The sequence below is a fragment of the Tinamus guttatus genome, unplaced genomic scaffold (assembly GCF_059628265.1).
Source record: "Tinamus guttatus ecotype Peru unplaced genomic scaffold, ASM5962826v1 Tinamus_guttatus_pri_ptg000246l, whole genome shotgun sequence".
NCBI lineage: Eukaryota > Metazoa > Chordata > Aves > Tinamiformes > Tinamidae > Tinamus > Tinamus guttatus.
Genome location: NW_028288780.1, coordinates 1097939 through 1121842, shown reverse-complemented (window position 1 = coordinate 1121842; position 23904 = coordinate 1097939). Strand labels below are relative to the sequence as shown.

The following is a 23904-nucleotide window of genomic DNA, read 5'->3' as shown; positions in this document are numbered from 1 at the left end:
TGCTTTGTGCAGTACCGTGTGATCTGCAAACCCCCAAGCGCTGCTTGCTGGTGGGTGGTGCAGAGGAACAAGTGACTCACAACTCATAGTGGAAATATTGGGGGGAAAGTGTTTTAAATAGGCAGGAAAGTACAAAATGGCAAGGCACAATTACTGGGCTGCCTACACCCCCTGCGCCGGGTGGCAAGCCTGGATCTTCGCTGTGAGAAGGCCCAAACATTTAAAAGTGCTGCAGCTGCTGCTTTTTGCTTCATTCTCCTGGTAGCCTCTATGTGTTCCGAATCTGCAAAGTCCTAAGGAAATTTGGAAAGAAACTAATCTACCAAATCCAGTAAGACATGAAGGAAGAAAAAACACCAAAAGCCATTGCTGGAATGAAAATCTCTTTTCTGTCTCTTAACACAGAGAAATTAAATATTGTATAAAAATATCCCCACATTTGAAATTAATAGCTTCCTATTTATCCAGGGGCCACCCTTGTATTCAAGAGATCTTAATAACCTTCCCCAGCTGCACGCTGCACAAACACCACCGCATTTTGGTCCCCAGAGCAGTCCTCTCGCCTGGCGGAGTTGAGAGCCCTGCTTGCCACATCCCCTCCACGCTGCTCCGGCAGCGCAGCCTGAGCCCCGCCACCCCTGCCTGCTGCTGGCTCCGGCACACAGGACCCGAGCCGGGCAACACGGGCTCTGCACCACGAGCCGCCTTAGTGCAGAGGCTCGCAGGGAAATACAGGCTGGGAGGCCTGATCCCCCAATGCTCACTGCTGGGGACAGCTGGAGCTGGAGGAGGTTGAGGGGGAACCTGCCAGCTCCACTGCAGACCTGTGTATAGGCCACCAGCAGGCAAGAACAATACTGCTAATTCAGGCCAGCTTCAAGCTGAGAGGCCTCAAAACCAGCCCCAAGGGCAGCCTCTTACTTGCACCCTTTGGCTGCTGCCGGAGGAGGGCTGGGCAGCTCTCTAGCCCGCGCGTTCGCAGCGGAGCAGTCGGCGGCGGGCAGCCCGCCGCAGCGCAGCCACCGCAGCCAGCCCAGCGGCCGCGGTGGGCAGGGGGCACCGGCCCCGCGCTGCCTCCGCGCCCAGAGACGAGAGGAAGGGGCAGGAAACGCTGGCCGTACGTTGGAGGGACCTGCGTGTCATTCCCGAAGCACAGGCACCGCTTCTCGGGCGCAGCAAGATCATCCAGCCCCCCCGGGGGGCTCCACAAAGGCACAGAGAACACTGCAGGCCCAGGTTTCTGTGAAAACAGGCGGCTTCTGCACACGGCCTTAAATATTTGCTATAAAGTACAATTCGAGTCCAAGAAATCATGGCAAGGCCTTATTTCTACAGAGCAGCGTTTAAGGTGTCATTTTTAAGGACACATCCACAGAGCAGCCAGAGTGGCTGGCCTCTTTATCTGTCATTATGCCACGAGCTGCAACTATTCCAGTTTTCCCTTGGAGAAAAATAGTAAGACTTGAATCTCACTGAGGGCTCTCGACTGAACAATGAGCAATGCAGCATTTACTGCATTTCTCAAGCCCTAGTGTGCTGGAGGGATTCCTGCATCTAAGGCAAACCTACAGCACAGAAAAGCCAGGCTCTGCCGTCTCAGTCACAGATTTCCCTAACAAAAGAAAGTTGCCAGTAACAGATTGCTCCAGCTTGATTCTGAGGAGCATTTCAGCTCCAGGAGGAGAGAGAAACAATGGAACATCTTATTTTTGGAGCATCATCCCAAAAATGGGTTCAAACCTGACAGTCCCAACACAAAGAAAAATAAATTTGCTTCCACACACATTCCCCCTCCAAGTACATACATGCAAGGATAAACTATTCTTCTCTCAGTCGAACCTAGGAGAAAGCTCCACGTTTAACCTCACGTCGCTGTTACAAACTATTTGCAAGTCGCTGCTGGCCGGGGCTGCGCACACCTCTGCATCGCCCCTGCAGTCACCACGGCCCCTCGCAGCCGCGAGCCCCACGGCACTTGCAAAACGCTCCCGCCACCAAAGTGCACCCGCGGCCAGCGCTCACAGCTCAACTGCAACGGTAAGAAAATTAAAATAAAAGGAAACCCTGCCAATTTGGCACGGATCTAGGTACCTTTTTCTTCCGATCCCGGGATCTTTTCCTGTGTTTTCTTTTTTTCTCGGTCTCTTCTTCAGCATTGATTTCTAAATCCCTGTTTTTCTTTAGCTGCGATGCTGCGTGAGCCATAACGCATTAAAAATCCTCTCCAGCAACGCTCCCTCGTAGGAGATGATTTCCTCGGGCACCTTTGGGCAGCCCGCACAGCGACCGCTCCGGTGATTGGAAGGAGAGCTGTGACCAGAGCCAGGAACACAGGCAGGATTCAAGGACCTCACAGGCGCTTGCAGGCACTACCAAAACACACGCCTGCAGATTTCTTCCTGTACCTTGCTGTACCTGCACCTCTGTAAAACAGCGCAGCCATCGGAACGCATCTAACGTAATGAAAAAGACAGCTGGGACAGAGAACGCTGTATTATGGCTGTATCCCCTGCCACCAGCTGGAAGTGCCTAACTGACTCCAGCGAAGGGGGATGCTGAAAAGGAGCACTTTCTATTAAATAAATTCCTGAACAATAACATAGGATGCTTTGTCTTTTCTTCACTAATCCTAAAGCCTATTTTTAAAACCTATGAAAAAAAGGAGAGTTGATGATCTACGCTTTTCAGCCAGTTTTGCATGGTAAGTCATTTAACCTATAATGAAATGGAGCAGCTCCTACTTTAGGTTAACTGCTGACGGTGACAAAAAAAAATAAAATAAAAATTTCTTTTTACCATGGAGACCCTGCCTGCATTATGCAGAAAACAATGCATGCATTGCCATATCGTAACAGTGTGCCCTTTATACCCATTTTTCAATTACGTTACATTTTGTGAAAGAGGATTACAGAAAGCCCTGTTGTCTTTTCCTCCTCTTTTTTTTTTTTTTTAAACATACTTATTACAACACATCATACAGAGGGAGAGATGCGATCATGCTAGTGTGCGAGACAGGCATTTAATTCATGGGAGATTTCCTGGCACCATTCTTTTACGTGGTCAGAAGAAAGGGGAATCTGCACGGTTTTCACGTAGTTAGAAATGTACTTTTAGGCTTTTATGTCGAGGCTTGCTTCAATCGTCTTACTATTTTTGCCACCTGAGTCCTCAATGACTGCAGCTTTTGAATATTCATTACGGGAGGTAAAAAGCAGCAGTATTACAGGCCTGCAGGAGGACCTTTTACTAGTATGAACACAGGGCAAGCATCTAGTAAATCAGGAACCATCTTTTTTTTTTCCCCTACACAAATATGAACGATCAGCAGCTTGCTGAGGAATTGCTGATTTTAACCTTTCTCGGTATTCCTGGTAGTGTACTTCCTAGCAGTGCAGACCAGCAATTTAAGGCAGCCTGATTCCTTTAAGATAAGCACTTAGAGATCCCACAAGTAAAAAGGGTCATTCTACATGATACTAACATATCTTTCTGTGGGGGAAAAATGCAGAATTTACTGTAAAAACAAAGCTACATTTAAATTTGAAGTCCAATTAGCCAAGTCACATTGAATCTTCAGAGTGTAGCATAAAAACCGGAGGGGTCCCGGGAGGCTGTGACTGTTCCTCCCCGGCTGGAGGGGTCTCCCGAGGCCGAGATCCAGCAGGGACTTGTGTCCACTGCATTAGTTTGCATGTGACACTACCAGAAACAAAATACCTTATAAATCTCAAAATCAGAAGCTACTATGAACACATTGTCAGTTACCCAGAAGGCAGCACATAGTGCGCTGCTTGTCTACTATTCGTGGGCTAATAAATTAAGCCCCAGAAGTTGCTTATTTTGGGATGACGTTTAAGAAATGCTTATGGATGGAGACCGGTTATGTGACCTTAGGGACCTTTCTTCCCGATATAGTAAAATCACAGATTCCTGTCTGCACCCAGAACTCCCTGTAGCCACATACCACCAGGCACCACTCCCTGCTCCCCTCCCTAACACTTTCCAAGGCTCAGAGTTGGGCCTGTGCACGCTTAGTGAAGGGGGAATGCTGCACTTCAGCAATATGTGGTTTTGCCCTCACCAGAAGTAAATCCCCATTTCTCCACGTGCTGAAAGCTTGCACAGACCTATTTCTGTGTCTGAAGGTGCAGGCAGCAGAGCTGAAGGATGCTCAGGAGCGTGCTGGGAACTAAGGCAAGGCCCTGGCCCCAGCTCTCCAGCAAAGCAGCACTCAGGTCTCCGCTGCCGCTTCAAGGTGTGACTCACGTGTCCTGCTGGAGACAGGAAAGGGCCAAAATCACTGACTTAAGGACTGGACAATGTGAGAAACCATCCTATTCTGGTGGGAAAGGGAAGACTGCCTGGTGCTTCTTTAAAACAAGGCTTCAGTTTCTAGCTTACAAGCTTCCTGATTGACCTTGGGAAGTTATTCGCTCTTGAGCTCAGTTCTTCCTCTGTAAAATACAGTTCACATATTAGTTGCTCTCTCTGACAGGATTCGGTTAGCAGAGAAATGCTGCTGCAAATGGACACGATAGCACTGGGTCCCTTTTATTTCCACCTGGATCTGGAAGAATCAGGAGCCTTTGCCTTAGGGAATCACCTCCTTACTCGAGCTGCAAATGAAGTGAATCTTGCTGCCATTCTCCACTGCCTGGCTCATCCCGGGATGCATCATAAGGCTTTTAACCATACTAGCCTGCAGTTTATGCCTAAATAACCTCTTTAAATGAAAATATAAATAATGTATGATAAAGAGTTGGATATTTATAATACTTGAAGCATACTTTTTTCAATGTTGGCACAGAGAATAATTCGTGCGTATGCAGGTTAAATGCCCCAGTGCCACCAAAATGTTACGCACAGGCCAAATACAGTACAGGTAGAAAGCAGCCCAAGCTTTTATTGATGAGAATAAATCCAATAAAATAGGGTAATAAGTGAACTTGCTCCATCCCGTAAGATATACATAAGCGTAAGGATATTATCCATCAGCCAAGCCTGTTTCATGCTAAGCATCTTTTCAGTTAATTAACCAACTGGACCAAACATGTAGATGTTTCTATTATATGGATTACAACTCTGGCTTGCACAGCAGAGTTCAAACTCCTCCTAAATTAGATTTTGAGAGAAAAAAAAAAAGGCACCTTTTCAAGTATGATTTCAGAAGCGGCCCCTTAGCTAGAGAAGTGCCCGTCAAAAGAGAACCAGATCCTTTGCGGATCAGAGCAGTAACAGGCAGCTTCTGCGTAGCTTGGAGGCTGGAGCAGCCTCAAATAGAAAAGAGATCATGAAAAAAGATGCAAGTCGAAGATTCAGACCCTGGGGAAACAAGACTGTATGTGCTAAATTTCCACTTTTGAGAAATGGCAAACGGGCACAATTCTTGGAAGGTGACAGGGCACTGCCAGGCTGATAGTTGGATGAAGCACAAAGCTTTTCGTGCCAGATGTCATAACTCACTTTAAGGGAATTAGGTACTAGAAAACTTCATTAAGTGCCACTTTTCAGACTTCAGTAAAATTATTAAGCTATTTGGTTTTACCCTTAATTACAAAGTTAATGAAATGTCAATTCCTGTTTCAGCACATCACATACACTCCTGATGCACTATGTATCATTCCTCCTAACTTTAGCTTCCTGGAATAAAAGAAAATTTACACTTTCTGTTAGTGCAAGGTAAGGTCTGCTTAGCTTCATCTACTCAACTATACTCATCTACTCTACTATAGCAATGGCTGGAAAGTGATTTTTATCTACTTGACACTGGGGAGTGTCATTTGGCTCAATTTAACCCATTAATCCCACTGCAAAAACTACGTTCAAAAGAGATTGCAAAATGGCATTACCACATAACAGAGAGACAGTGAAAAAACCCAAGCTAGATGAAAAGCCTTGGTGACGTGACTACTGGAGTTAGTCACCAGGTTATGGCATAAAGATGGCATCACCACATTTATAGTTTTTTTAAATAATTCAGGAGGGAAGAAAAAGAGGGAATCATGAAAATATTGGTTATGAAGAATATGCCAAACAGCCTGCCCACGAAAGCATCATTCCTCAGGGTAGAAGGGATGCCCAGAACCACGTAGCGCTATGCTTGGATCACTGCGGATCAGCAAAGGCTTCGGGTCTGTCACGGTGCTGGAAGGTCATTGAGACAACTCCCAGTGGGAAACAAACTGTGTTTCCATTTCCCCCAACACTAACACGAGAGGTACAACTAGAACAGAAAGAGCAGACAACAAACAAGAGCCAAAACACAGAAAATAAAGCCAGTGCTTATCAGGTTACACTTTCAATCCTTCCCTTCTTTGGGTTACGTGCAACAGGGCACATGAGGAGCTGCAGAAGATGAACCCATCTTTTTGCTTAAACCCTGCTGGTTTGCTTTGCTGTGTCAAAAGAAGCACTGGAAGTGAAAAGAAGAGAAAAAGAGGACAAAAGAAAGAATCAGAAGTTCTAGAAACTGGGGCAATATTGATTTACCAATTCATCAGAATATTTAGCACTTTGGGAAAAGACTAAGCAGAAAAAATAGGAGTTCCACCTTGAAAAAAATGCAGTGCGAAACTTAGATAACTTATAAAAACCCTTTAAAGGAGACTCTGTATAGATCAGGCAACACTCACAGGTGCTAGACTATAAGGCCTAGTACCTCAACAACAAAAAAAGAGAGATTAGAAACTTATTAGACATCTGGTTTTACTTTCATCTCCTTTTCCCAATGCGATATCAAGACACAAGAAACCCATCTCCAAACATGCCAAGCATCATTGCAGACCACTGAGTAGGAAACATATGGAAAGTGAGAAGTTAAGGGCTTGTTTGCCCTTCTGTTCTGCACTACTGCAATTTAAAAGTTTCCTCCACCCCTGCCTCCTATTCCTAGTAGGATTCAACGATACTAAGAAACTACATGATGAAGCATGACAGGGGAAGGAGTCAGAAGGGAATGGGCATGAAGGCCTGCTCCTCTGCACCCTCCGCTGCTGCCCCCAGCAGCAGAGGAGGGCGCAGGCTGGGGTCACGGGGCGCCGCAGAGCCAGGTTGCATCCGGGCACTGGTGGCACCTCTGCAGGTCACAGCACCGCAGCCACAAAAAGCTGACCCACAGCGTGGGATTAACTACAAGGGTGTGTTCTGCACCCAGTTTGTACCGCCACACGCACAGCTTCAGCACTGCCTGCGATTTGAGGGGAGGGTTGATTCCCTCCTGCTCTGCTTCGAAAAAAAGAAATGCAAATACATAAAGGCTTTATGATTCAGCAAGCTCCCCTGGAGTGAATAATTAATGCTCGGTGCATCTCAGCTTCTGCTCCAGCACCCGAGAGGGGGAACCAGTTCACTTCAGGCACTGATGCTCACCTGGAATTGCCCCGCGCCAGCTGCAGGAGACCAAGGAGGCTTCGCACGGCCTGCAGGGCCACCTCGGCTGCTGCACGACGTCTGCCCTCCATAGACAGGGAGGGAGGAAGACTAGGAGATGCCTCAGATATTTCAAGTTGGTTGGTGTTAGGTCCCGCTCTACCTGTTTTGGAACTCCAGTAGTAACAAGAAAGCTGCCTCAGCGCAGGCACTGACTGCTGCAGCGCTGCGATTCCTGCATGTGTGCCAGGGCAAGAATCTGCTCGAGCAAACAAAGGTGCCCAAAGGGCAGGACAGGGGCCACAGTCACAACGAGATGCAACACCTGGGCTACCAGTCAGCTCTGCTTCTTGCCAGGCTGCAGTCTATCATCATATGCATTCTAGAAGCCAAGGGACCCTCCACACCAACCACCACACGCTGCCTGTGAGGGGCTAGGGAGGCCGCTGCCATCGGAATATGCAAAAGGAACAAATACTGGTCCCTGCAAGTAAAGGCAAGGCTTGATCGCTCAAAGAAATGGCTTATTTCACCCTCCTGCCTTTCACAGCGGGGAGGTGGACTAAGCACCCCCATTTTCTGGTTGCTGCACCCAGCACAGAGCTGCTCACACCCTCACTTTAGGTAAGTAACTGGAGGATAAATCAGCCAAGGAGCCATCTGCAAAGTTGCTAGGAAAAGGCTTTCTTTGAAGGTTTCGGCATTTCCCAATTGCCATCAGACTTTCGGCTGCCTAAGTTTTTACTGGAATTGAGTGGTGCATGCAAAAACACAGAGATTCCAAGGAAGGAAGAGGAAAGCTTTCTTAACTTGGTTTGAATACTAGCTATTTTTCACTTTTAGTTTCTTTGAAGTAGTTTAATTGCAAAAAAACCCAAAAAACAAACAAAACAAACAAACAACAAAAAAAAAACACCACTTACTGCCAACAGCCAGCGCTCCCAAGGCACCAAGAACAGGCAAGCAGGGGCCAACGAGGGACACGGGCCCCAGCTCCTGCCCGCTCCGAGGGGCTCTCCCAACAAAACGCGACACGTTTACTCATCCCAGCTTTGATTCCACCCTTCCCATTCTAGCCAAACTCGGAGCAGAATTACCAGGGAACACCCGAGTTCCTGCAGTTTCTTCAGTTTTTAAAGAAAGCTTTTAAATGAAAATAAGAAAGCAACACACCAAGCCTCTTTAGCATAAGAAGCTCATTAAATGAGACTCCTTAATTATTCATTATTCATTTTCCTGTGTTCAAATGGCCATATTTGTCACATTCCCAAAGGGTCCTCACCATAATTAAGCCAGAGAATCATTAAAATCTCAACACGCTGCCCAAGGAAGATTTTGGGACTGTAAGAGTTCTGCACACTCTATGTAGCAATGTGCTACTATCCTGCTTTAAAAAAAGTAGAAAACAGAACCACATTTGGAACTTAACAACAAGAGGCAGAATACAATACCTACATATTTTTCAGGTGAATTTTCTTCTCATCTTCCAATGAGGAAATCCACACACACACATCAGTTCAAGTCTACAAGTTGGGTACTTAAGAGAATGAGATGTGATAATTCTCAGTTTTCTAAAAAAATAACAAACAATATCAAAGATCATTTGTGGTCATTTTAGAAAGAGTTTTCCATTTTATTTGTTTTGAAAAAGTGTTAAAGACCAATTATTATAATTTCAGAGCTAAAACCTCCCAAAAAAAGCTTGTAGCAAGAAAAATAACTGTCAAAAACTAGAGTCAGAAGCACAACTAAAATTCATCACCACTACAAAAAAGTTCAGAAATGTTGTTTATACATAAAATTCACATAAAGCTCTTAATCTCCAAAGGAGGCTCAGTTCTTTCTTGGCCCAGCAAGACTAAACCAGTATTTAAAAACAAACCCAAAACAAACATGCCAAAAAATTCCTGTATAGCAATCACCACAGATTAAGTGTATTGTTGTGGTGCCCGAGTCAGAACAAGATTGTAAGTGGAAATTTTTGCCCTGATCTGTTTGTAAGCTAAAAACATAACACACAAGAGGGGAGGAAAAAAATGTATCTCTCTTGCTTTAGAGAGGGATAATTGTGACTTGGAGAAGTTCAAGGATTGTTTTTTTCCTCCATATTGTATGACAAGCTGAACATAAGCCAATGTGAGGCAAATACTGTGTCGGGCACATACAGAAACAGAAATACCACCTTCAAGATACAGGAAAGAAATCTCTCCTGCACGGCTTTGCTCAGGTCTCCGCTCCAACGCAGTCCCTATTTCAGGCACAAAATTCCTAGGGAAAAGTTGTCAATGGAGATGCAAAGAGCTGCTTGCTTTGCCTCTGAAACCCCTCTTCACCAGACAGCACTGAGCACTTCTCTGAACCTGCGGGTAGCAGGGCCTTTGGGCATGCACGTGGATCCCTGTGCACGCAAGGACAGGCATCACCAGACAGCGCTCCTGCTCATTTGTCCTCTCACCTCTTATAAAAAAGCAAAAGAATAAAGCAAGCCAATACAAATGGGAGGATTACCAACCTCCAATCCTAGAAACCTCCTGGACCAAGTAATTTGTCCTCACCCGGAAGGTAATGAGATGAACTGCAATCAATCTGGATTTGTCAGGAGGAAACTGTCAAATTAATTAAATTTTGTTTTATGACAGGGTGGCAGGTGTGGAAGACATGGGAAAAGCAATACTTGTCATTTATCTGACGTTCTCAAAAGCAAGATAAGGGTCATAATGTTGATGAAACTATTGCAAGATTAATGAAAAAGTGGTTTGGTAACTGAAATCAGGAAAGAGATATTAGCATTCATTGTCAAAACGGATGGACAGTCTGCAGGAGTCTATCCTGGCTCTGGTTCTGTCCAGTGCTTTCATTAGACAATAATAGTTTATTATAATACAAGTAGCAGGAAACTACAAAGTACATGTATATAAGATAGGACTTTTAGCTCAGAATTATAATGAAACCCAGAGGAATGGTTTGGAAAACGTGAGATGAAATCCATTCCGAATGACAGGCATTTCTGTGCGCAGGCAAACAAAGGCTGTAGAGGCAAGGGAACAAGTGATCGAGCTGTTCTTCAGCAAGGTCTGAAGGTTAGAAAGTGGTACAAGTCGAAGAGGGGACAAAAGACAAACAGCATGACTTGGAGATGACTAATGGAACATTGCAACAGTTGAAGTCCATCAAAGGCTGGCAAAATCCAGGAGAAAACAGTCTCTTCTCCTTGGCCGGTATGGATTGTAACAGAAGCAAAAAGCTGCAAGACAGATTTGGGTATGACGTCGGAAACCTTTTTAACAGTAAGGAAGGATAGCAACATTCTGCAAGGGACCACGAGTGCAACGGGGCGTCCTCCTCGCCGAGCTGCAGGGACCGCTTCCACAAAGGCCTGCGAGGCCCGAGGCCACGGGGGCAGCGGGGAGCCTCTAAGGCCAGCTGGGCAGCCCTCCTTACAGGAGGCAAGGGCCAGAAACTTTCTGAAGACAGCTCCTGAAAACACATCCAAAGGCGGAAACCGGTAACCTGACTTGTACTTAAAAATCCACCTCTGAATAAATACATTAGGAAAGAGAGTCACGTGGCGCAGAAGGGATCAAGCAGAAAACCTAAACAAAAAAACTAACAAAAAAGCAGGCCCAGTTCCATGTCTTGTGGCTCAGCTGCCAAGAGAGTGTCAACTTTGAATCCAGACATCCCTGTGCCCTCGATAACCAATCTACTTAATACGTAACTGTTTATTAGAAGATGAATACATAATTAATTGCTTAATTACCAATTAATACATAAAAATCCAAATACATGACCAAGTGTACAAATGTTTGAAGAAACTGAGAACTCCTCTGCCCTGGTCCACCCACCCCCAGCCAGCAACCTGGAAGAAACACACAGCGAGTGTATGTGAGGCCATCGAGAGACCAAAAGCTCTGGGATGTAAAGCCCTAACAGAGGCTGTTCTGCTTCCCCCTCCAAAATACAGCCGCTTGCAGGCGCATTTGGCAACCCGTGTGGATGATACTCACCACCATCCCACAACAATCTCTGCACCAAGAGCAGGACAGTCTTCCCAGCTTCCAGGAGTTCGTAACTAAGTCAACATTTCTGTGACAACACATAATTGTGTAATTTATTTCCACGCTGCATGTTTTAATATATATATTTTTTTCATTTCCAAATCTGTGAGATTCAGCAAGAGTCAAATTAACAGAAACATTTTGGTGCAGACACTATGGACAAAGATCCAAAATGAAGATCCTATACAAACTAAAGTAGAAGGCTGGTGAGGTCTGAAAACATGATGGTAGACAACATTTTTAAAACGCAGTGAAATCAAATCTACAATTAATTCATGGGTTAAAAAGGAACGAAGAGAAATTGACCACAATAAACTAGGCAGAACAAAGTGGATTTCTCAGCCCAGGTCTGGGGAGAGATCTGGCACCACATAACATGTTACAGAATTCCCATCTAAGGAAGATAGTGGGAGCCCATTACTGGTCCATTTAAAACTGAGCTAGAAAATACAGAAATGAACGGTAGAGAACAATTCCACATTGTCAGGGCAGGGCATAAGATGATCTCATAGGTCTTTTCCATGTCTCATCCTATCACCACATTTGATTCCACATCACGTCTGTGAACGGAGGTCCTAGGCACCGTTTCTGCTGCAACAATCAGATGCTCTTCTCTTCTACCACACAGACACAAAAAAGCAGCACATGAAGTTACAGCTGCTCAGGGTATCACACTAGTTACACGCATCTTTTCTAACTATACATTACACCCTTTATAAAGCAGAGGACATCTTTTTAGCTTCATTTAACTCTCAGAGGCCACATCCTCAAAGCTAGTGCGTATTCTCCAGGGTGTTCTCGGGTAGCAGGAAGATGGGCAACCAAGGTGCACATGAGAGACCGCAACCCCCCGCGAGGCGGCGCAGCCAGGCAGAGCCCGTGCGGGCGGCAGGAAACGGCGAGCTCGGCACCGTGTCGCAGGGACGGTGCCATCGGGAGCTGCTGCACCAGCTGCACGTTTCCTCCTAACACACGGCACGAACGGCAACGAGCCAGGTGTCGGCGGCTCCAGTGCGGAGGCTCTTGCTAAGAGCGTGCACAGCCTCTCTCTGCAGCTTCAACCCTCGGCCTGTTAATATGGGCAGGATGCAATGGTTTTTTTCATGCCTTTACGTCTACACCACAAAAACTACGAATACTCTCTGCTGAGGGAAAAAGCGTAGCCTGGAATTCTGGTTAACTCCTCTCCCATCACAACATTAATTCAAAACAGAGAGCAGCTGAGTTAGCAGCAGCAATACAAACTAGCAATGTGCATCTGATAAAGAAAACCTACGATGCAGATGCAATAAAGAATCTGTCCAAAACCCCATGCAATTTTTCAAATTTGAACAAGCTACTCCCTCAGAAATGAACCCCATCGGATCTGGGTTTCCACACTGAGTGCGAGTAGTGTGTTTCCACGTTACTCCCTACGTAGCAGCTTCAGGTCCCCACCATTTCCTTTTAACCATCGCATCCCAATAAGTCCCTTCCAGGCCCTCTCCTGCTCCCAGCCTTTCACCCACCTCCCTGCACCGCTGCAGGCCTAACATTTTGTTAGAAAAGTGAAGAGTTGGAACAACTCTCCCCCATACTTCAGTGGTTCTCCACCACCTCATCACAATGGTAAAGAGACTATAGACATGAAGCAAGAGGACTGATGGCTCTCTGCATAGTTTGTAGCGAAGTTTAGTTTTATTAATTTCCCCAGAAATGTAGATATAGGAAGATGAACTTTAATTTCTCGCTCAGGTAACAAGAACAACTAGAGAGGCCCCAGCGAGGCAGCCTGCAGCCTTCACCGCCTTTGCCTGCAGCTTAGCAGTGTCTGGGTAGCTCCTTAGCCTCTCACTGGTGCAACATCTATTTGCCCCGTTACAAGCCCAAGCAAGGTGCATCAGCCTTTGGAAATAAGCAGCAAGTTTTGTGGTGGCAAACCCAGAAAGGCCCAGATGGGATTTTGAAGCCACAAGCCATGGCGATTCAGCATGATGCCATCTCCCTTGCCCAGCAAAACACAGTTATCAACACAGGCTCCACCTGAGCCTGTTGATAACCTACCTACCAAGGGCACTTCCTCGGGTCCTGCTGCTCTCCAGAGGGAGGGCGCAGTGCAGAAAGATCACTGCCTTTAAGTCCATGTCTGTCAGAGCACGTTCGAGTCGAATGAGGATGCTGTTCACCAGCCAGGACTTGCAAGACATCTCTTCCCCCACCACAGGCTTCCTGCAGTGCTGCTCCTGATACTTCTCTGGGACACCTGAGCATCTCAAAAGTGGTAACGAAGTTCCAAATGCACTTGGAATTAAATCAAACGCATGCCCACATGGGACCTCATCATGCACAAGAGTCCTAGAGAAGAACTTCAACATCTTTAAAGGTGCACAGTGGGGTGTTTCATAAGCAGCAGGCCACGTTCAGCTCCAAGCACAAACCCAGCGTGGCCCTCGCCACTCTTAGCCAGCCCATGGAATACACCGAACGGCGCTAGTTTGGAAAGCAGCACCAGATGCACTGACAGGATTATTCAACGTAGCCATTACCAAATGCCAGGTGAGGACACAGGGTCTGACGCCAGCAAGCTGATCCAGGAGCTCCGATCAACTTTATCTTGGCACCAAGCAAGGATGGCAAGAGCTATATTATGTATCTGCCAGGTATATAACACTCAGCCGCCCTCGTGCACGTGATCTGCTGTCAGGCTCGCACTGCTTCAGAATTAGACATCAAACTACTAGCTGTGCATTTACCTTCCTTGCCATCCCAAATCCTGCAGAATTCACCCCGCTGTAACTTAAGACTGAGACCTGGTGAAAGTCAGGCCTTAGTACGTGGTACCTCAGGAGTGAGCAAAGCTCGAGGGAGGAACTGTGAGACAGTGACATAATGACACTGCTTTTCTCCGTAAGTTTCATTTCCAAAATGGTACAATATTTCCATTTCCAACTTTCATGTTTGTCAGCATTTTAAATTATTTAAGAAAAAATAACTTCATCAAGCTAGGCACCTCTGAACAGTGCCCTATAATCCTCTACATACATCTGTTGCATAAAAGGATTTCAACATTGGAGAACCAATTTGAAATTTGTTTAATTACCAATAATCAGAGTATGCAGAACCAAGACTTGGCTAAACTTAAGCTCCCTCAGAGCATAAATTTCATTCCTATCATTTCATTTCCCATCATGTAAGCTGTTTTCCTGCCCTTCTCTTCATATTTTCTCATTTTATAGCCTTTTACTGAGGGCACATGGAATGGTGGAACAGCAGCAGCTTTTCCCAAAGCCAAGTGCAGCACAGATGCTGAAAGAATCATGGGATCACAGAACGGTTAAGGTCAGAAGGGACCTCTAGAGATCATCCAGTCCAACCCCCCGTTCCAGCAGGGACACCCAGAGCACGTGGCACAGGGTGGCATCCAGGCAGCTTTGGAAGATCTCCAGAGAAGGAGACTCCACAACCTCTCTGGGCAGCCTGTTCCAAGACTGTTCTAAGGCAAACTATATTCCAAAGGGAATATAGTTTTGTTTTCAAATCTGTTCCCAGTTCCTGACATTGTTCGCCTTGCTGATCTTGCTATTGGACTAATATTTTTTAAAGTTAGCTGCATGGTCTAGAAATAAAACCATAAGAAAAAGAAAAAGAAAAGAGTAAGAAAATCCAGGCCACTCAACTTCCTATTCGCCTAGGGAAAGGAACAGGATGGAGGAGACATCCCTTCTCCTTGTGCTATGGGTCCCATTCTGATCTCTCCGTACTACTGCAGAGATGAAGGGTCATTCCACTAAAGCCAACAGGATAATACCCAGCAACTGCGAGAAGTTAAGGCAGAGCGAGTACAGAAGAACCTTCTCAGAAACACCCCCAAGTCACAAAGAAGCCTCCTGGAAACAGCATCACAGAAGAGATGCTGACAGGCAGCAGACTAATGAACGCTCATTTATTTCAGGGAAAGCCCAAGTTGGAGTTTCTGGAAATGAAACAACAGAAGCTAGCGGCATCTTGGCAGACACGAGCAACAAGATATTCTCCAAGCCAGAGGTTTGGCAGCAGCCCAATAAGGAGCTAGGACTTGCTCGTATTGTTAAAACCTCAGTTAAATACAACCCAGTCGGAAAGCCACTCTAGCACTGAAAAGGTTTCTTTTCCCAATAAACTGCCAAAACTTGCATGCTGCATCACGTCTGAGGAGCAAGGGTTAAGCATTTCCAAAAGGTAAGTGATAAACCTTGGCCTCTATTCCAAAAGATCCACTGGCTTTGCTGTAATCTGACTGCTGAATGACTGGGCATAAAATCAGCACGAGTTGTTTCCAGTGTCATGCTACATTGCTGCAGTTTATGTTAATAAAATCCTGCACGTTGGCCAGCTACCTTCTTTATGTTTCAGATCTGTCTCTTCATATCTCAAAAAAGAAAAGTTCACTAATGCCAACATCACTGGGGAAAAAAAAACAGAGGGGGGAAATAGAGGAGAAATGAGAATAATTATTGGTAAAACACAGTAGAGAGAAAAATAAAGCTGCCCTGCACAATTTCGTCTAGATATTTGCCAACCTAAGACACGAAGTGAGAATAACTATAGCTGGGGCTGAATCTCAGCCCTTACAGTACCAGGTGCTTCTTTACAGGCCCGGTTCTGCGCAGCCTCTGCTCCCAGTCTCAGCACACGCCCGGGCTCTTCCCCGCGGTACAGGCGGCTGGGCAGCCCTTACAACTGCCGTGGGATCTGTCTGCATCCAGGTTCTTCCCTTCTGGCCTCTCCACCATGAGCGCTTGCCCCAGCCTAACTCTAGCTGGCATGGATTACAGAACGGTGCGACCTTCAGCTGCACACTGAGGTTGCATGAGGCCAGCTCAGAACCGGTTGGCTTCACAGCAAGTTTGTATCACCTGGAGAAGAAAGGAAAATCCCTAGTCACAAGGATTTCAGTCTCCTTTCACAGGGCATTGTAGCAAGGAACATGTGAAAGATGTCCTGTTTTACTCGAATTCCAAGGCTTTCTTTTTAACCTTAAAACAAATTCACCTAACATGGTCTACCATAGCATCATAACATTTTAAACTCTTCTTGTGCAAAATTGCTTAATGTAGGGCCAGATTTCATACCCTCTCATCATCAGAAAATAAAGACTTAGCACAAGTGCAAGCCCAGATATTGTTAGAGTCAGCTTGGTCACCACCACCATCTTACACACAGGCAGTAACAAAAGCTGGTTTCTCATTGACTGACTTGACCCCGTCCTCTGGGGTACTCGCCATCCTCGCTTTTCAGACCATCTGCTCATCGCGGTGACAAGACAACTGCTCCTGGGGTCAAGAAGTGACACTGACGGTCTAAAATACAATAATTAGTGTGATGAAGTTCCCCCAAAGGACAAGTCCGCAATTTTCAAGGGCATCTCAGAAGTCTGCTCAAAGTCATTGCAGGAGTAGGGTTAGGTTTCAACACAGACACTCAAAAACTGCCCCTGAGTGGGACATCATCTCTCCTTCCATTTTGCTGTGTTTTTAGAGTGCACGGTTTATATTGGCAACAGCAAGGGCTTGTGTCACATCAAAAAAATGTATAGGCAGATAAGTCGGGGCCATTTAAGATAACAGAGGAAAATGTAAGGGGAGTTGAGCATGTCATAATTTGCCCTAAGGACATACTTATAGAAGAACTACATTAACAAAGTACTTCCACTTGGTACTTCCAATTTACCACAAAATAAGGAATTCAGAATCATTTGTGAAAGAACCAAATTAAAAAAAAAAAAAAAAAAACTTTTTACCACATGAAATGCAAAGAGACAGAGAAGGTATAAGGTTATGCTTCATACCAACTACCTTCTATGACTATAGATTTCAAGATACCTTTAATCAACAGTGACTTTTCACTTTGATGGCTCACATTATTTTGACTTCTGCTGGAAAAGCTAGAGTTAAGTGTCTGTTGCTATTTTCATTAAAGGGTATCTTATGCCTCAGTTGCTCAAAATCTGATTTTGCTTTAAAATTAGATTTGGCAGGCAAATTCTATAGCCAAACCTGTGGGTTAATAGATTTGTCAAAGCAAAAAACATCTCATACACTGAAGAAAAAAAAAAGAGAGGAAAAAAAAAGAAAAAGAAAAAAAAACTTGTAACATCATCTAGTATTTAACAAATCCCCAAAGTCCACATCTAATCCACTCATCAGCTGTTCAGAGGGACACAGGCTGTTTTTTATTAACTGTTTTGCTGTCGCACTTTTACCCCATTAACACGCTGGTTTTCTTTAAGCGAAGAGCGTGCAGGCAGGTATAGGAAGAACCCCGTCCTAACGGGGCAATCCCCACATCCAGACAGCATCTCCCCAGGCCTGGGCATCACCACGACAGCTCTGCTCCCCAGATCAGCAGCAACTTCAGCCCGACGACTTTAAATGTTTAAAACGGCGCGGCAGCCCGTGGCCCCAGAGCGCCGACGGGACACGGACTCGAGCGGCTGGTGGAGAGCAGGGCTGTGGGGAGGGTGCAGCTCCCTGCAGCGCGCGTAGGTCTGACTGAACCACTACAGCCCCTTGTCCTTGTTGTTGCAGGGGACAACTCTTTGCGCATCTGCTCAGAGTGAGCTACAGTGTCCTGTCAGGAGGAGGCAGCTCCCACGCGGCGTGCCGGGGGACGCTCACTGACCCCTGTCCGAGCAGCGCGCAGCGGGACGCGCTGCCGTGAGACATCTTAATGTGGCAGCCCGGCAGTGAAGCTGTGAGCCGGAGAGCCGAGAGCTGCTGCCTGGCCTGCACCAAGGGGGCTGCAGAAGGCAGCTCCTCGGCAGCACAGGCAGCAGCGAGGCGAGGAGGCGGCAGTCCTTCCTGAGCCCCGAATCAGACAGCACTCGACATCACCGAGACCCCGTGCGAGCTGAGAAGGGACTCCACCGGGAAGAGAATTTGGCTCAAGTACCCTTGGCATATTCACCATGCACGGACCTGGCAGGAGGGATGCGCTGAACGGGGGTAAACGAGGTGGCACTGGAGCAAGTTCAGCACAAATACGTGCAGCAACTAAAAGCCACGGAGGGGGAACCATCACAATCCTAACGATGAAATGCTCAGTGACCCTATGGGAGCCAGGAGTCGTATGGAACAGCCAAAACTAGACGAAGGCAGCACCGGAGTGGAAGAAAGGGAGAAAGAACAGGATTTAATTACATTATACACATCCAGGAACAGTGGCTCCTAGGAAAGTAAAGTGTAAATGTGGAGCAATAGATATCTGACAAGTAGAAACAGTAATCAGCAGAAATTACTGATATAACTTCCTCTGAAGTTCTTCACGTCCAGAGAGATTTCAAGAAGTTGTAGAAACATCTCAAAAGTTAACAGTATTTTTGATGGACATTTGCCTCCCTCCTCCAAAAAAATCCAAGTAAAAATGACCTTGTTGATATAAGTATACAACTAATAAAGTTCTGCATTGCATACAGTGTGCAATATCAGAAAAAGTACAACAGTGATATACAGCGTGCCATCACGTGCCAAGAGTTAAAGCTCTTTTGTATACATTTCTTTCAAAAGCAAAGACTAAAGACCTGTCTCAAAAAGGCACCAAGCCTTTTAAGGAGACATCAGGTATTTAACTGCCTGCCAAGCAGAAATAGGAGTACCCTGGCTAATTTCAGCATATCAGCTTTTCGAAGTGCATTCTTCAACCTAGCCAACCTCACAACCTTGTGTTTGTTGAGGTACCTGCGTTGGATTGAGGCTTAGAAATTTCATACAGAGAACAGACAGGATTCTGGAGCGCTACCATCTTGTGGACTGTCTAGGAAAAGCAATAAATTAAGCTTTTATATTTGCAACCAACTCGCATTCATCTGTACTGATTTGTGAAAACAGCACTACAACTCAGTTGGGTAAACACTACACAGCGCTGGGAAGGGTTTTGTTTTTATGGTTTGGTTGATTGCATCAAGATGCCTGAAGCCACGAGCCTTTCTGGGCAGAGGACTCTCCCAAAACTGTCGGGTTACCCGGAGCAGGGCAGGAGCACCTGGCTCAGAGCACAGCAGAACATCTCAGCCTTCCCCTGGGCGCGTGTGCCCCAGGGGGACATGGGGGCCCGAGAGATTCAGGAGCGCGCTACAGCCTGAAATGCAATCCCAATATTTGGAATTTGCTTAGGGTGGATAAATTAGCTACGCTTTGAACTGCATTTTCACATACGTGTATACACATATGAAATAAATTTATATTAGGTATACGACCGTAATATGTGAAAATACAGTGCAAGATATTGCTTATTTATGTATTTGTATATGACATGTATAAAATCACATATATAAAAAAGCTTAACTCCGTATCCCAGCTATACCTGCTATAACTAATACTTCTTTTGCTGATTGCAGAGGCGACCAGGAGTAATACTGCTGCCTTCTGCCACAAGGGAGCAGTTTTTAAACTTACGCTGGATGGTAAAGAAGTTTGCATCGGCCTAAACCAAAGTTGCTTGTTAGTGGAGAAGGAAAAGGGGGAAAGGATGGAATACGCGTATCTTATCTTGAGGGTTAATTATGTCTACCAAAAGACATAATTCGCATTACCTAGGCAGATGAAAGTAAATTAGAGAGTAACAAGAGAAGCTGTGACAGTCAGGAGCCCCCAACAACAGGAACAAACACTGTTCTGCCTTCCCATCCCTTTGCTGTGACAGGTCCCTGCACAGAGCATGAAGCCAACATCACAGCTGAGGCTCGGGCACTAGATAAATAATTTGCACACGACTGTGAGGAGGGCAGAATGCAGCTGGAAAGACGATTTTTCTCCCCTTTCTATCTTCCCCACAGCCCATCTCTTTTTCCTCTTAAAGTGTCTACTCTGAAACACCGCACTGCCCAGTTCGACCTGCTCACTTGGATATCAACCCACCAAGCCTCTTTCATTTCTGCTACTAATTATTCTGGGTTAAACCGATGCCTCTTTGCAAAATAGTCCAGTATGCACGACGACTTTGTGTTCTGTACCTTTCTTGCGTGCATCCAAACACACGCTAACAGCTTCCAAACATGGAGTGCCACCCTCCTGAAGCCTAGCTCAGTGTAATGGAAACCGGCGCAGAGAGCACAGAGACCCACTCTGGATTTGGAGTTCACTGCCTGGTTGTATTGCAGTTTTCCTGTTAATAGTGAACTTAGTAACATATTTTTAATAAATGTGAAATCACAAATCAGTGTCATGATCTGCATGTAGATGGAATATTTAAAAACATGAACATGCCAAAATCCAGTTGCATTTCTTTAACAAAAGATACCAGTGTAAAAAATTCTGTTACTTGTAATACTCTCCATTCAACTCTCATGTAACTTGGGAATTATTATTTGGTAATACCTAAAATACGCAGGATTTCCCACACTTCTGTCCATTTGGTAGCAGAAGCATCTCTGTCTAAATGAATGCCGTGACCCTGTCCACATGAAAGGAGTGGAGAGATTTGCCATCATTTCCCCAGTGCATACACCACAGTTTGTGAGAGGATGGTACAGGACACATGTAACATAGTGTATCATCACAAAAATTTGTGCCAACAGGCCAAAACAGAATCTTGGATACACACACCCCATTTTGGTAATCAGAGGGTTTGTCTTGCTGAGCCTTACTTAGCTGCATGCGTCTTACTCAAGATGACTTTCCAGCACAAACACCATGCCAAACCGCAGAGTTTTACCTGATCGTACTGAATTAGCATGATGAAAACTCATGAAAATATCAGTGGCAATAACTGAGCTAGCTCCTGTGCATGTGCAGAACAGGTGACCGAGGCAAAGGAAATCTATAAAGGCACAGGGTTAAAGAGGACATGTCCATTCCCTAGATGTCAGAGAGTAATCACCATCAGATTCCAAAGATTTCACAGCAGCAATGCCAACGAAGAGGAGAGCCCTTGCCAAAACTCTTTAGCTATGCCCTGATTCAGCACTGCTGCTCTTTGGCCTGTGCTGCCAGGGGCCTAGGAGAACCGTGGTCCCTCTCTCCAGGATGACAGCAGCAGCCAAGGAAATTCCAGCCTCTGCCTTGGCTGGAGACAGCCAGTGCTCCAGCTGCAGGGATCTCACTGCCACAAAAGGGCAGAATTCACCCTTTCCCTATCAATTGCACAGAGTCTGACCTTTAGCACAGCAGGCTCTAAGGCTGGTTAATCAACACAGGCAAAACAATGGCCAAACAATTCAGGCCATTTTCTTACAAAATTGGCTGAGCCCCTTTCTTTTAAGGGGGATTAAGCCTTGCCTCCTCCAGGCTCATCCCGTACCGCTCTCGGGGCCATTGCTCAGGCTGGCTCCTGGTGTCTCTCATCAAGCAGCAGCCGGGGCTCCTGCCGGCCCGGACGGGCCCCAGCAAGTTCCCCCAGGAGGCTGCTCAGAGCGAGGCCGAGCACGGGCGCAGAGCAAGGGCTGCCCGTGCACCGAGTCGCTCGCTCGGCCAGGTCCTTCCTCCTGTGGACAGTGCCATGGGCAATGCCACCCGCTGCTCCTCACCGCTAGCAAGGCTGTTGGCCAGGCTCACGTTTGGTGATGTGCAGGAGGACACAGGGGAGTTCTGCTGCTCTCCCCTGCGCCAAGCTGGTGTCGAAAAACCCACTGTTTCTCTCTCCATGATGATTCCCCTGCAGCACTTCCACACCACCAGAAGCTTTTCCTAGGACTAGCACATGTAATGAGCTATCTGACACCACCTAACTGATCAAATGTTTAAAGAGGGTCACCACTTTTTTTTTTTTAAGACATTGCTAACACATAAATATGGCTTTGTTTTTTGGATTACTATAGAACAAATTCAAATCAGAGAGGCAGCTTGCCACAGCATTACTCATTTTTACTTTATTTGTAGGAAAACACCGCAGCTGCTCATAATGCAATGACATAATGCCATCCCTGGAAGAATCAATTCTGAGGCAACTTTTTTTTTTTTTTTTTTTAAGAATGTTTCCTTTTAAAAACCCTTGAGGTGTTTGGCTACTGAAAGGGGAACAGCCTGATTTTTAAATGTTAGGTTCAAAGTCTTACCCAAGGTAGGAGGGAACAGCACTCATCAGCTGACTAACAAGACCCAAAAGAGAAAAGCTCAGATCCACCACAGTAACGAACAAGTGTCCACGCGCTTGCAGACAAGCAGTGAAGAGCGCCTGCCACGCAGACCCGCAGTCCCAGGCGCAAAGACACTGGACACTACCCCAGCGCCAGCAGGCAGCCGGTGTCCCCGCCGCACCGCGGCTCTTGCCACCGCGGCCCAGCGCGGTGCTGAGCAGCAAGCCCGCGGCAGACGCGCAGAGCCTTCCCAGCTCGCATGCTCTGGCTCCTTCTGCAAGTCAGAACTACAGGATGAGCTGATTCCACAACGCTATTTGCTTGCTGGGTTCGCAGCGTAATATTCCCCACAGCTGACATTAAGTGGCATCTAGTAACGCAACAGCAAGGAACCCTCTGAAGTTCACAGGTTTGCACATGCCTCGGCCATATGCCCATGCTCAACACGTGGTATCAGTGTGACCAGCTCTACAGCACAGAAACTGCTCATTAGCACAGGTACATGCCCACCTGAAGGTTTAACATTTTTCAAATAGCTGAAATGCCAATGGTGGTGTTTGGACAAGGATAAAAATTAGTAAAGTTTATATTTAGAGAACTAATTCTTTTCTATGACCGTTTCCTCCTGGAAGACATTTTTAAAATTACACTGTTAAGGGTTTTAATAAAAGGGTTATTCACATAGAACAATTATATCATAAGCCTATCACAATGTAAAGCTTCATTACAGACATTCTATGATGACACATTTCCCTTAACATGTATATTTGCCTTGGAAATTAAAAAACTAACTGTACAGGTCCAACTAACAGTAATATAAAAACACCCCAAAAGAGAAGATGGTTAGAAGCCAAGAAAACAAGAGAAATAATTTTCACATGAAAGTTTCAAGGTATTTTAAAAATTCATCAGGCACCATCTCACTGTTAAAAACAGACGGTTCCCCTGCCGACTACTAATGCCTGCTTCCAAACTCGCGTTATTAATAATGAGGAGAATCTCTACTGGAGGGGCATATGGCGAGCCAATGCTGTCATCTGAAGACTATTTCCAGCGAGCACAGCACACAGCCTCACTGCTCGCGGCTCCTGCGGCTTGAAGCCATCTTTCCGCAACCTGAAAGAGCTTCGGCTCTACCACATGCTAAGCAAGAGCAGCTCAGCGGGGGGAAAGTGGCCAAGATAACTAGGGACTGCAGGAAGCAATACTAATGGATGCAAAAAACAAACCAACCAACCAACCTAACCCCTTCCTCTCCAAAGATCAGGTTTCCAACATCAGCTGAGAGCACTTCTGGCACTACAAGAAGGGAGAGCCCTGCTAAGACCTAGATTTGAGCTAATGAGCCCCAAGCCAGAATACGAGCCAAATCAAAGCTGCTTTATTTAGTTTGGCCACCAGCAGCAGTTTTATACTGCTTCTGGCTCATGTCTTTTTAAACTATTCTTC

At 46.0% G+C, this 23904-nt stretch overlaps 1 protein-coding gene across 24 annotated transcripts in view; it reads right to left on the bottom strand.

Annotated features, from left to right (window-relative positions):
• Nucleotides 1–23904, bottom strand: part of ANK3 (ankyrin 3) — a 241995-nt gene that overhangs the window by 160464 nt on the left and 57627 nt on the right. For 23 of the 24 annotated variants that reach the window (XM_088526349.1, XM_088526327.1, XM_088526331.1 and 20 more), the window contains exon 1: nt 2092–2318. The exons of the other annotated variant lie outside the window; for it this stretch is intronic. In XM_088526349.1, the coding sequence (XP_088382475.1) occupies nt 2092–2205 (114 nt within the window). In that variant the 5' untranslated portion in view covers nt 2206–2318. Of the gene's footprint in view, nt 1–2091; nt 2319–23904 lie in introns of those variants that run through there. 24 annotated transcript variants of the gene reach the window in all.